Source organism: Trypanosoma rangeli (assembly GCF_003719475.1).
Source record: "Trypanosoma rangeli strain AM80 chromosome Unknown Tra_15.4_contig_00006, whole genome shotgun sequence".
Taxonomy (NCBI): Eukaryota; Euglenozoa; class Kinetoplastea; order Trypanosomatida; family Trypanosomatidae; genus Trypanosoma; species Trypanosoma rangeli.
The window spans coordinates 1-12953 of NW_021705750.1; the positions used below are offsets into that span (position 1 = coordinate 1).

Consider the following 12953-nt stretch of genomic DNA (forward strand, 5'->3'; position numbering starts at 1 on the left):
CAAACAGCAAGGAGCAGCCACCAACGTGAGCGCGCACTTCACGCAGACAAAGCACAGCAGCAAACACACACACGGAGAAGGGGAAAACAACGGACAGAAAGAAAAGGCCGCCCTTGCGACGGTAAAACGCACCGTCACAGCAACGGATCCAGCACTGCAAACGCACGCTCACCCAGCAAGCCGCCGCGACGCCGCACAGACGGTAGGAAGCCACCAACGATGTAACTCGCAAGGTTCAGCGTGCGCTCCACCACTGTTCGTCGTCGCAAAACGCGCTCCTCCAACAGCAAACGCCGCACACCAGACATCCATCGCCCGCACAGGGGATGCCGCACAAAGCAGAGAGTCCCCCATTCATCTGCCACAGCTGCGTACTCACGCGAAGAAGTGGCTCCACCACCGCCACCAAAGCCTGTAGGAAACCATGCAGCACTGACGTCCACTCCATCGAAGCGTTCTTCGCATCACCAGATGGAGGATCCCCGTCACTGATCCGCGCCTCCCATCGCACAGAACCCTATACGGCCTGCCAACGCCGAAGCAGCGCAGTTTTTTGTTCGAATTCATTAATTTCACCGTAGTGGAGCAGATACATTTTCTGTTCTAGGCTTATTGTTCAATTCTGTGGCGCCCCTTATTTGGTGCTGCACCGCTTTTACTTCGGTTGGTGCATCTGTCTCTCTGAGGTACATGTATCGTAGGTTGGATTACTGTAATTTGTTGTGGTTCTACTTTTCAAGATGGTTTCTCTTAACATTGGTAGTACTCTCGGAGAGTCACGCTAGGCTTTTTCCGCTGATGGACTCAATGCGCCGACAGATTTCCTGAAGTGACTGATACGCATGCCATGTGGTGCTGATCTTCGTTGCCAGCGATGCTGCTTCACCTTGTAGTGTCTGCAGCGTGGAGGAGAGATCCAACCCATAAACTCTGTGAGCACCGCATTGAATGACAATGTAAGGTTGGAGGTTTTCGCGCCACCCCTCACATGTGTGGCCAACCCAAGGGCACGACAGGATTCAACAGTGTCGTTTGAATCCTCTAGCGCTATCACAGGTCGTACAGTTGTCATTTCACCTGTAATTCAATTCGAGTAAAAAGTGCGACCTGCTGAGGCGGACACGAGCGCCACCTACTTCTCGTGAAATGCTCTCGCGAAATGCCGTCTCCCATCGCACTTAAAACGACAAGGCTTCGTCTTTCTCTTCGGGGGTGACACAAAGCGTGTCATGTGGCGTGTTGCAGAGATGTCCAAGCGAGGTACATGGATGTATGGGTGTATTCGCATGTGCGCACTTAGCATTGCCCAACGAAACGGGATGAGCATGCTCCAGCAGCAGCAGCGTGGCTGCCTGCACCGTACACGTTATCTCCTGCACGCTTACTGGAGAGATGCCACACTCACGCATGCTCCCGCTGAACCTCTGTCACAACGGACAGCTCCATTTGCGTGACCACAAAAAAGAGTGACAATCGCCAAATGTGGGCAAAAAACGGCCACCAAATCTCCTAGAGATGCGAACAACACAAGGGGCACGCTAGGGAACAAAACAGCAGGAAGACATTCACACCAGTAACGAGCGTCTGCGATGTCGAGGTCATAAGCTAAAACGGGATGCGCAAAAACTTCGTCGCTGGTTCTACCGATCCCTCCTCGTGCAAATCCTTGCGGAAGCGCTTCAGTATCTGATTCTGCTCGTCTCCCCCGGACTGCAGTATGCCTGCACTACGCCATTGTGCACGCAGACGCTTCAGCAACGCCTCCGTCAAGGCAAGCGTGTCCCCGACCATCGCATATGCAATCTGACGATGGCGTCCAGGCATTCGTGTGGCAACGCAGACGCGCAGCAGGTGGGAGAGAAAAAAGCAGAGGAATACCGGGTCCGCATACGCCTCCACGCCACTGTTGCGAAAGGAGAAACAGAAAATAAAGAAGAGTGATACAAAGTTGTTGTTGTTGTTGCTTTTTTTTTTTTTTAAGGGGGAGGTAGGAGGACCGTCCACACAAAGAACAGATGCATACAAGGGGAAGAAGGTATGATGCAGAGGGGCGCATGCGTCGAAGCAGTTAAGAAGTAAAAATAAACACAAAAAGTATCCACCAAGTCCTGTAGTATGACGGTCTCATAGTATACCTTTCACTGTCAATGTCGCAATGCGACAGCAACGCCCCCCCCCCCCCCCCCCCCTTTTTTTTTTTTTGTAATGCTTCTGTTGTTGTCAATATGTTTGAATACTCCCTTTATACGTATGCATGTATACTTTTCTTTTCGCTTCCATTTTGTCGCATTTCTATGGGTATTGCCTTTCCTGTTTGCTTTCACCCCCAATGAGAAGGAGAGAGAGGGGCAGGCATTTAGTAGAGTCTAGCCCTGCTGGATGGATTAAAAAAAGGGAGAGTTCTGCTAGACTCAATCCTCCGCCAGCGGTGCGATTAGTTTGCCATCTCGGTGAGTCAGAGTCCCATTGCAGGACTCAAGCGAAGGGTGGCCCCTCTTGATACTGCTGCGAATCCTCCCCGCGCAAGTAGATGCCTTGCAGCGGCACGTAAAAGGTGGCATCATATCATCCATGAAAAGGCTACAGTCCATCGTGAGCTCCTCCCCCTTCGCAATGTTGCGAAGAGCATAAACATTAAGCGAACGATTCGGACAAAACCCCACATTTGGATCACAGGAGTGGGTAACTGCACGCCAGTCCGACGAACGCAGATCCCACAGCGCATAGTAATGACCCTCAGACCCAACAGGCCAGGCATCATCCAGAAACTCATTGTACTCCACCTCACCCCAATTGGCTTTCACGTAGGGTTTAGTGCACAGCCGCACCAAGTGTCCTTCCCCCTCAAAAACAATACTGTTCACTGGTATATCCCTTGTGGCGCAAAGGTAATATGCCCGCACCGGATCGTAGACACAGCGAAATGGCAGCTGCCTGCACGCATGCATTTGAATGGCCTCACGGATCTGCAGCTTGGCAAACTCCTTTTGCTTAAAGTCTGGCATAAGCCGCAGAATCCAATCTGCCGAGCCTTCCTGCCCGTAGGGATACATAACACCGCAATTAGGGTTGATTTCAAGAAATACAGCAGTGTTTGTTGCACGATTAATGCGAATATCCACACGGCCGTATCCCACGCCCCCCATCATATGCAAAAATGACGTTTTCGCTATGCAAATCATATCTGGCAACGCGGGGTCATCCTCTGAGACAAAGCGCCAGTTCATCCCTTCATACGTTTCCCACTTGAGCTGGAAGTGCTTAAAGTCCTCCCCCGCCGGGAACTGTACCATAACTGGTGGAAAGATACGAATGCCCCCAGGTTGTGTGGCATCGGCACACACCAATACGGTCACCTCGTCACCTGGAATAAACTCCTCTACAAGGGCAATCTGGTACTGCTCAATGAAGCGCGTCACCCGTTCTTCCAATGCATCCATCGTATGCACCTTGCAAGACTTGTCCATGCCCACGCTGCTGTAGCCGGAGATGTGCTTAACAATCAACGGAAAGCGTAGCGCAGCGCACAACTTCCGCACGTCGTCACCGGACTCCAGCACGGCGTATGGGGCCGTGTTGATGGCGCAGTAGTGGGCCATCCGCTTCATCTCGGGTTTAGACAACTCATAGTACTTGGAAATGGCCCCAGTAAATGGAACGTTGAAGCTCTCAAGTGCCTGCACCACATCCACGCCGGCTTTGTCCTCGTCAATGGCGCCATCACACTGGTTGTAAAAGACATCGAAGGCCCTAGACTTCACTAACTGGCGTATTTGACGGTAGGCAGTCGACTTCTTAATAAACTCGAGAGTAAAAACAACATCCTTCGAATCCGCCTCCGTGAAGTAGTGCTGCGGTGTCTGCACGAGTTCCCCCTCGTGCTCCTTCAGTTCACTGTCTGAACCTTCGTAGGAGCAGACAAGTACACAGACACGAATGGGCAACGAAGACATTATTCTCCACTGTTTCTCTCTTTCGCCCACACCTGCCCACAGGCTCCACCAGTTGCGTCACGTATAATTGCTGGAATCGTGATATATATATATATATATATATATATATATGGATATGGATATGGATATATGTCTATGCACGGGTGTAGGGAGGTGTGTGTGTTATCGTGCTCGCAAAGAAAAGGGCGTGCCCGCGGTCCCCTCACTAAAGGCTACAATTAAAAATACAATCAACAAAAAAAAACAGTAAAAAAATGTTCTTGTTGTTGTTTTCCTACAAGAGAGCCACCCCACTCCCCTTCTCCCACCAGTGGACCACAAGAGAAATGAAAACGCACAAAGAAGCAGAGGGAGGGAAATGCACATTGATCCTTCTTGTTCCAGTTCCTGCTAAGTGCGTTTTACTTTTTCGTTGCACGAAGCAACAACAGCGTTCGTGTCGTCAGCGTGATGCATCTGCCCCGCCTCGGATGATGAAGTGCCGCCTTCGACAGGCACAGCTTTACGTGTGAACACCACCTCGCCCGCACACATGGGCAGCACTACGTTGCGCAGCAACCATGCCGCCATCAGTACGAAAACGGCAATCGGGATGACGTACTCGCGCAGCAGAAACACCACCGTCATCTCGCCTGGAATGCGTCCGGGAGTCATTGCAGTCACACCAACCCCCTCACACACACGGACGCTACAAACCCCGCGGCACCGCCCAACAGACTAATAATATAAATACACGCAATCGACGTGTATATATATCGATGGTTCACGATGTGTGTGCGTGGAAATGCATGTAAATACACCAAGGCCGTAGGAGCCTACGGAGTTAAGTACACTCAGACGGCGTCACTAGTAAAAAAGTGACAAGCACAGAAAGATAAAAAGAAAAAAGAAAAAAAGATAGAGAGAAGTAGTAGGGGGAGGGGCGGAGAGTGGTTTGCACAGTCTCAGGGTAAAGGAGGAGAGCCCAAGCAAACACACCAGCAAACCAAAGGAACATAAAAAAAAAAAGACACACATGCGTTTTCACCACAACAAGAACAAAGATATATATAAAAAAAAAAAAAGATAAAAAAGGCATTTATGAGCTGCCATGCAAAAACAAAAACAAAACAAAAAACGTAATTCAATCACAACTAATAATTAAACCTACACCTAATATGACCCACCATAGCACAGGCATACACACATACATGCAGAGAGAGAGAGAGAGAGTCGCTTACGTACACACATACTCATGTATTCAACAAAAAAACAAAGTTCATCTGTCACAGAAACACTTGCATCTCAGTATTACCACGTTCACCTCGTTTTGCTACGTAATACCCCCACAAGGGAAGAAAATTGATGCCTCAGCGACACATGTATGTTTTTATGTGTGCATGCCTGCGCTGTGCCTTGCCGTTACTTATCCTCCCTTTCATGTTGCTTCTCACTCCTCATCAATGATGACGAAGAATTGGGTGTGACAAGGCTTCACTGCCTTTGGTTTCAAATGAACCTCGCGGAGTTTGGGGTTCTTCTCCAACGCATCATGAGTACTTTTGATCACCCACGCCCGCAGAGGCATGCCGTCCTCCTCTGGCGTGTCGTTCACCTTGTCCAGCTGGTTAAGGAGAAAGTCGTCTTTGGCGCACCCTTCAGCAGTAATGCGCTTCAACGGAAAATGGACCTCAACCTCAGCAGACGGCATGCTTCTTTGCTGGTTTGTTTGTTTGTTTGTTTTTTTGCTTGTTTGTATGTTTGTTTTTATCCTCCTCTCTTTTTTTTGCCTTTTATATTTTCCCCACCTGTTTCGACAGCACTGAAATGCTGTGTATGCGTGGTGAATCACAAAGAACACAGATGAATCTCTGCCTCGAAAGCAGGAAAGTAACAGAAAAACGACAAGAACAGCAAGACAGAGAAAATAATAATAATAATAATAATAATAATAATGGCGTACAAGGCGGGGAACGACGCAGGAAGTTAGCTTCTTGTCATGATAGACGGTCGCAGCCACGCAGCGGAAGGCTGACAGCACCGCACATAAACCATGCAGCCACAACAACAAACGGTAAAGCGGAAAGCGGAAAAAAAAAGTGAAGTGAATTCAACGGTGCTTAAACGTTTTAAGAACGGCGTCCGTCGCACAAACAAACAAACAAACAAAAATTTATTATTATTTCTTTTTTTTTTTTTAAGGCGGGGAAGGGGGGGGGGTCGGCTTACGAGGCTCAAGAAACCTCCTGAAGACGCGGGAGAAAAGCATCGATGCCTCTCCATGCTGCGCTACCACGCCACAACATCAAAGCCGCCGTGGACATTATTTCGTCTTCGGCGGTCACTGCGCTGTGAAAGCGTCGCATGCCTCAGTGTTGCATGCCCAACTAGAAGCGCGTTCTCCACGTGCACCTCCGTAAGCGACAATGCCGTGGCTACGCGTGCAACGAGGCGGTGCTCAATTAACTCTGCCGAGGCCTGAGAAAAATGACGCATGGCCTCAACCGCATGCGACTTCCGCTGAGCGCTCGTTGTGGCACTCAACGCCTGCATCAAGAGCAACTCGGCGTACAAGTGATGTGGAAACGTATCATCTGGTCTAAACACAGCCCTTGTTACGGCTAGGGCCCGCTGTGTCAAAGTCACCGCTGCGTCGCGGTCTGCCTCTTGTGTATCCTCGTCCACTAGAAAGAACTCGTCGACTTCCTTCATCGCCATGCAGGATCGAACAAGCGCCTCCACCAGCATTATCTTCGCCTGGCGCAAGGGAATTGGTAGATACGGCACTTGCTCAGGTTTTCGTCGATCGACAGCCGCGTCGTAGATTGCAATAGCCTCCCTCCAGTTGGAGGTCACCTGCAGCGCGTAGATGGCGGTGTCATCCAGCCATTCCACCTCCGCCGAGGAGCCGCCAAACACATCCACCAGATGCTGCCGTAGCTGCAAAAGCAAACGCTTGCCGTCCGGCTCCTCCATCACAGATATCAAATGACAGCATCGAAACACTGTTTGTAACTCCGTTTTCCGTGCCTGTGGCTGCTGCGGCCATGGGTTCGCATCGTACATATCGAGTAACTTGGCGGCCAACACCCATCGCTGCTCGGTGGTCTTCACGTACCTGCTTGAGAGTAGCTGCAATACAGCCACTGTGGCTTGACGCTCCAGGCCTTTCCCGTCGGTCACCAACTCCTCAACAAGCTGACCCACGATGGGTGAGGTACGAACGACATGACGAAGTGACTGAAGAAGAATTGAAAGTACCTCGGAGTGGAGTGAGCGCAGAGTGTACGTCTCCCTGAAGATAGTCCATAGAGCCTCACCATGGGCTGCGTGACCAGCCGTGTGGCACGCCGCCATGGCAAAGGCATACGTCTCCGCGGTGGGTACCAAAAAGCGAAATGAAAGATCCATATTGGAGGTGTCCATGTTTCCAAGAAATGACACCGCCACTGACCAGCGGCCTGAGGCAGCAAAAGCCTTGACAACACTCTCCGCATATGCACAGCCCTCGTCGCCGGTAAGAAGCAGTCGGGGTGTCTCCTGTACACGTTGAGTAATCGCAAGTGCATTTTCCCACACCCATTGCTGATGGGAGGAGCTAAGTGGACTGTGCACGCGATGAAAGGTGTCCGCGCTTCGCCATAGTGCGTCTAGTGCGTGTGTATGCGTTGTCAATGTGGTGTCGTAGCCAGACACAAGAGCCTGCTGATACAATGCAAGTGCCCGTATCCAGGGACGAGAGCCGCCAATTCCACTCTTGTAGCCTGTCATAAGCCCCATAAGACGATCCGTCATTTCCATAGGTGGTGGAGCATACTTTTGTAATTCTCCAGCAAAGTTATACAAGTGTAGCGCCGTCGACCAGGTAACATCGAGGTGCATGAGATCCGCTAGTGAGGAGGCCGACACTGGTGCACCACACTTCCGCATTTGGTATTCAAGTTTCGCCACAACCTCATTGTCCGTGCCTTCTTGTGAGAAGCCTAAGAGTTTGTTGTATGCGGAGCCACGTTCTGCCCACCGTTCCGTTGTTCGGCATGTGTAGTTCACAAAAGTGGAACGCTCCTCCTCTGAGAGACGCCTCCACCGATCGCCCTCATGTCCCACCGCATCAGTCAAGGCCTTCTCAAACGCGGCGTGGCCCACTCGATCCTCCACATGGTGCTGCAACAGTGTGGCAGAGAGTGTTTTGAACGTAGCCGCCGTGGGTGCATCCCCATCCGCCTGAAGAAGCACCTGGAAGGCTTTTAGCGCCTCAGCCTTTCCAGTAGACTGCTGAATGGCGTGTTTTACTTGCCGTGTGAGGGGAGTCTCGGGAGCGCCACGGGCCAGTGCGTGGCGCAGCGAGTAGTTTGCATGAATGATTCTATCCTCAGCGCCCTTCACACCTGCGGAGGGGTGTGTCGTTGTGGCGGTGGCGGGGTGGGAGGTGTCACTGCCCACGGTGTTGCCCGGGGAGGCGCCACAAGCAGGAGCGACGCTCCCGTCTCCTCCCCCAGCCGCTTTTGTTGCTGTGCTTTCAGACAGTGAGACATCCCCGTCCTTTGAAGGGCGTCGCAGTGACGACACCTGCGCCTGGCGGCGAAGTGCATGACTCAGTTTATCGAGGGGTCGCTTGCTCATAACACATGACCCGCTAATGTTGAGTTCGTTGGCACGAAACAATTAAGAAACAAAAAAAAAATAATAATAAAGCGAGAGAAATCCAATAAATTCAGTCAAAGACGCACTCCCACACACGCATGTGGAGAAAAAAACCGTCACCCCCTCCCCCCCAAAAAAAAAAAAAAAAAGAAAGACAACCTACTATGCAGACGCACACACACACACACACACACACACACAGAGAGAGACGGATTAAAAACGTGTAGGCTCCGGGCACAACAGGGAGTAGGCAGAATGAGCATCACTGCGCATCTCCATCCCACCTACACCGGTTACTTATCCACCCTCAAAAGCAGCAATAAGATCCTGCGTACTGGTACAGCGAAAGCTCCCCTACCCAATCGTAAAAGTAACATCGGAAAGGAGGTAGAGAACCACAAAAGAAAAAAGAAATTCCAAGCATACACAAAGGCATAACGACAACAAAGAAATGCAGACACATACCCAAATACATGTTTGTGATTATTTCACTGAGGTTTCCAGCTTCAACTGAAACGTAAGGACACGCTTAAAATAAATAATGAAAAAAAAAAGAAAAAAGAAAAAAAATCTACATTTTTGTAAATATAAATGGAAGAATATAACATCACAACCACACATATGTTAGAAAGATACATTCTTTTTGTCTCTCTTTTTTCCTCTCTATTCCTATTTTGCTTCTGTTAATTCTTCCTTCTCTGCATCGGTTCCTTTACCCAGAAGGCGGAACTCACGCATTGCTTCGGTCATATAGCCTATTTTTTCCCGCATTTTTGTCATGCGCTCCTCAAATGTCAACACTGGAACCAGCGGGTCACTCTCATTGCTGGTACCTATAATTTTGCTCCAAAGCTCACACATCTTAGTCACCATAAAGGGGAAGGACCAGGTGAAGGCATTGATAAAGTTTGGAAGATAGTATGGATGTGAACTGCTGTTGTATTGACGTATTTTCATAACATCCCCATTTAAATAAATAAACGCTGCACGGTTATTATACGTATCACAGTAGTTTGGCGCAGAAAAGACGCATACGGTAGCTGGCACACCCATTGAAGTATTGGCATAAAGATGGTAGCCCTCCGTTTGGGCCTCATGGCCTCGAATCAAGCCTAACAAACCATTTCCTTCAAGAAACTGACAGACCGCCTCGTGAGAGTAGGAGTAAGAACAGCCACGGACTATGTTGGGGCTAAACAGAGGGCCCGATGGCGTCGCCTCCTCCGTGTGCTCTGGAATTGGATCGGACCAGAGAAGATCACACATTGGCCCTGACGACGGCGGTTCCCGAAAGCGGTGAATGAGGTCAATATCTTCCAAGTGCCGGATCTCCGGTGACAGCCCTCCGTGTACGCAGAAAAAGCTGCTGTTAAGCAGACACGCCAGGGGAAGACAATCAAACGCCGACATGATTTCTTCGTAAAGTTCAAGTGAATATTTGTACTCAACCTCTCGTTTAAAGTTAAAATATGACGTCAAGTGTCTTGACTCATGGTTTCCGCGGATGAGGAAAAAGTGCCCGGGGTGACAGATTTTATACGCCATGAAGAGGAGTACAATCTCAACACCGAAGCTGCCGCGGTCCACGTAGTCGCCAAGGAAAATGTACTGCTGCTCCCCGGGCTCACCTCCCAGCTCAAACAACTTCAAAAGATCAAAGAACTGGCCGTGAAGATCACCACATATCACAGCAGATCCCTGCACCCGCAACAGCGTCGACTCACGCTTTATAATGGATGCGCAGCGGGTGACAAGCTCCAGCGCATCCTCCTCCAAAAGTAGTCCTTCACGGGCAAAGTGTGCCTTAATATTACTGGGCAAAGGAACACCATACGAGTCAAAAGCTAGCTCGTGAGGCAGCGCCTCCCATAGTGGCGGCTCCACATGTAGCAGACTGCGATCTGTGCGCAGCATCCTCTCGATAGAGCCCATCGTTTTCACCGCGTAGTTCTCAATGCTGGCATCCGTCACCGGCATGGCTGTCGTGATCGGAGAAGGATCCCTAGACTTCGCCATGTTGTAGCCTGTTGCCGCTTGGCAGAGATAGCTACAGGCGGTTGTCGCAACTAGCCACAGAAAACAAACAAACAAACTTTAAACCGTCAGGAAATCGCAAAAAAAAAAAGAGAAGTGATACTCCAATTGACCTTCACTACTACTTTCACCTCGTGCTCACACTGACGTCAGCGCGCTCCCCTTAGTTCGACCCCCAAGAACCCACCCCCCACCCTGTGCATATGCCAACACCCTCGCGTAGATCAGTACCTCTTTGTTAATGCGCCCCTTGCAACTGACAGGCTCCCCCTGCTTGCCCTGCTTTGGCCTCCTGTCTCCTCTTCTCCCACCGCCAGAAGCAAAACAAGACAAAAAAAGGCAGCCGCAACAACAACAACAACAGTCAACAAAAAAAAAAAAAGTGTGGACGCCGACATACGGCACTGTAGGCACAGTCCTACATTTTTTCACTCCAAGGTGTAATACATCATTCTCCTTTTTATTTTTGACCACGCTGTAAATACCTCATGCCATTTTCTTCTTTTATTTCTCTCTCTGTGTATAGTGGGAGAGAATGGCAGGAAATATGTGTGGCTACATGTTGTTCTTTCTCCATTACTCCCCCCCACCCCCCACCCACCCCACCCCTTTCTCCTCCATCGTACTTGCTGTGATCACCTTAACCCCTTTTCCTACCTCTCCTCGAATGAGAAAGGTAAATAACTCATAAAGAAGTTCTATTCATCCTCGGAGTCGCTGTCGTCGCCACGACGGCGCTTCTTTGCTTTCTTCGCTGGCTTCGAGGCTGGTTTGCGGGTGCTCGACTTCTTCGCCACGGCTGTATTTTTGTGTGTCGGTTTCTGCGTTATCACCGCCGTCGACATCGCCGTTGAAGCTGCGTTGTCTGTGCCCTTATTTTTCAGGCACACCTCAACGTGTTGCCGGTGCCGCACGGAGACGGCGCGCTTGCAAAGCGGGCACGTTTCATTCACAATACACTCCCCAACAAGGGCATCAAACTCTTCCGATGCGTTGTTGTCGGTTGTTCGTCGCCTTGCCGCACGTTCCTCGCGTTCACGGGCCTTTTCCCGCTCTGTCCGCTCGCGCCACTCGTCAAACTTCACTTGGTCGATAAGGTGTTGATTCACAGGGTAGTATGGAAATCCGAACGTCTTGCGGCAGCCGTCGCACTGTATAACGGTGTCGTACATGCTGGCGTCATAGTCGAAGCTACGATGGCAGTGCGGGCACGCGTGCAAGGCCGTGGCGCAGCCGAAACGACAAAGGCACGTTTCACAGTGTACTTTTTTACCTGCAGGCCCCATGAAGAGTGAATAGTGTTGCTTGTAGTCGGGCGTCCAGGGGGTGCGGCACTGCGGGCAGCTGACCGTGGTATCACGGTAAATGCCGCCGGTACGTCGAGTTCCGAGAAGGGCGCGGCTCGTAGACACACTCGGCTCCTTGTCCGCAAACGCGAGATCCATGTCTTCTTCGTCGAGGTCAACACTCGCGTCCTCGTCGTCGTCCTCATCTTCGTCCTCGTCCTCGTCGTAGTCAATAAAGTCATCATCGTCTTCCGGGGCATGTTTTCGTTTCGTTGGCTGTTTTTTCTTAGGTGCTGCTCGATTTGGCTTCGTCTTGGAACTATCGGCAAACTGCTGCACCGTAGCCGTTGCCTTCGGTCCGGTTATCTGCTTCGCCGACTCTGTAAGCTGCTTCGCTTTCAGCTGCGGTGGCGTCTGTGCTTTTTTATCGGCCTTCTTCTTGGCCTCCTTTGCCTGAAGGGAGAGAAGCTGCTTGCGGTACTTTGGGTCCACCACCAGCTCGAAGGCGCGCACCAGCTTCTGGAACACCTCCGTCGAGCGCTGGAAGCGGCCCTGCAGCTTGTCAGGGTGCACCAGCCCGGCAAGACGCATGTAGTTTCGCCGCGCCTCCGCAACGGGCGTCTCCGCGGAGACCGGTGGCAGACCAGGCGCAAGCGACAGCACCTGCAGCACATCCCTCTCGCCGCAGTCCAGAATAGACTGCGCCAGAGCCACCACGTCCATCACTCACGTCGTCCCTCTTCACCTCGTGCTTTGGCACAATCCACCCTACAATGCCGTTTGTTTGCATCCACAGGAAGAAAAGCAGAAGAAGGCAAGACACAATAACGGACTGGGACGGAGCTACAAAAAGTGAGGAAGGTGCAAACAAAAGCAACGCAGACGCGTTGGAGGGGCAGGCACAGGCATGGACGCGTGCCGCAAACCACGCCCGTTGACGCAGGCATGACACATTAAAGAATAAGACAGGGGGTCAATGTAAATTTTTCAGGGGAAACAAGCAAACGTTCAATAAAGGAGTCAAGAGTAGATAATTACTAGGTCAAAGGAATAAACA

At 50.8% G+C, this 12953-nt stretch overlaps 4 protein-coding genes and 1 pseudogene across 4 annotated transcripts, besides 15 other annotated features; all 5 read right to left on the reverse strand.

The window, feature by feature from the left end:
• Positions 1–148: 148 nt before the first annotated feature.
• TraAM80_00344 (hypothetical protein) lies at positions 149–1824 on the reverse strand (annotated as a pseudogene).
• A 123-nt stretch (positions 1825–1947) lies between these two features.
• Positions 1948–1977: a microsatellite.
• A 192-nt stretch (positions 1978–2169) lies between these two features.
• Positions 2170–2189: a microsatellite.
• A 222-nt stretch (positions 2190–2411) lies between these two features.
• TraAM80_00345 (methyltransferase/D-alanine--D-alanine ligase) lies at positions 2412–3953 on the reverse strand (the record flags this gene model as incomplete). The annotated part of the gene is made up of 1 exon (XM_029377427.1): positions 2412–3953. The coding sequence occupies one exon, from the start codon at positions 3951–3953 to the stop codon at positions 2412–2414; it is 1542 nt and encodes a 513-aa protein (XP_029242687.1).
• Positions 3954–4034: 81 nt separating this feature from the next.
• Positions 4035–4064: a microsatellite.
• Positions 4065–4804: 740 nt separating this feature from the next.
• Positions 4805–4848: a sequence feature (A-rich).
• A 135-nt stretch (positions 4849–4983) lies between these two features.
• Positions 4984–5026: a sequence feature (GA-rich).
• Positions 5027–5147: 121 nt separating this feature from the next.
• Positions 5148–5165: a microsatellite.
• A 490-nt stretch (positions 5166–5655) lies between these two features.
• Positions 5656–5699: a microsatellite.
• A 159-nt stretch (positions 5700–5858) lies between these two features.
• Positions 5859–5888: a microsatellite.
• A 193-nt stretch (positions 5889–6081) lies between these two features.
• Positions 6082–6102: a microsatellite.
• A 2-nt stretch (positions 6103–6104) lies between these two features.
• Positions 6105–6131: a microsatellite.
• A 90-nt stretch (positions 6132–6221) lies between these two features.
• Positions 6222–8555, reverse strand: TraAM80_00346 (uncharacterized protein; the record flags this gene model as incomplete). The annotated part of the gene is made up of 1 exon (XM_029377428.1): positions 6222–8555. One exon carries the CDS (start codon positions 8553–8555, stop codon positions 6222–6224), a length of 2334 nt encoding a protein of 777 aa, XP_029242688.1.
• A 153-nt stretch (positions 8556–8708) lies between these two features.
• Positions 8709–8729: a microsatellite.
• A 20-nt stretch (positions 8730–8749) lies between these two features.
• Positions 8750–8777: a microsatellite.
• A 330-nt stretch (positions 8778–9107) lies between these two features.
• Positions 9108–9146: a sequence feature (A-rich).
• A 99-nt stretch (positions 9147–9245) lies between these two features.
• TraAM80_00347 (serine/threonine protein phosphatase) lies at positions 9246–10592 on the reverse strand (the record flags this gene model as incomplete). Its single annotated transcript, XM_029377429.1, has 1 exon — positions 9246–10592. One exon carries the CDS (start codon positions 10590–10592, stop codon positions 9246–9248), a length of 1347 nt encoding a protein of 448 aa, XP_029242689.1.
• Positions 10593–10956: 364 nt separating this feature from the next.
• Positions 10957–10990: a microsatellite.
• A 198-nt stretch (positions 10991–11188) lies between these two features.
• Positions 11189–11219: a microsatellite.
• Positions 11220–11308: 89 nt separating this feature from the next.
• Positions 11309–12619, reverse strand: TraAM80_00348 (uncharacterized protein; the record flags this gene model as incomplete). Its single annotated transcript, XM_029377430.1, has 1 exon — positions 11309–12619. One exon carries the CDS (start codon positions 12617–12619, stop codon positions 11309–11311), a length of 1311 nt encoding a protein of 436 aa, XP_029242690.1.
• Positions 12620–12953: the final 334 nt, after the last annotated feature.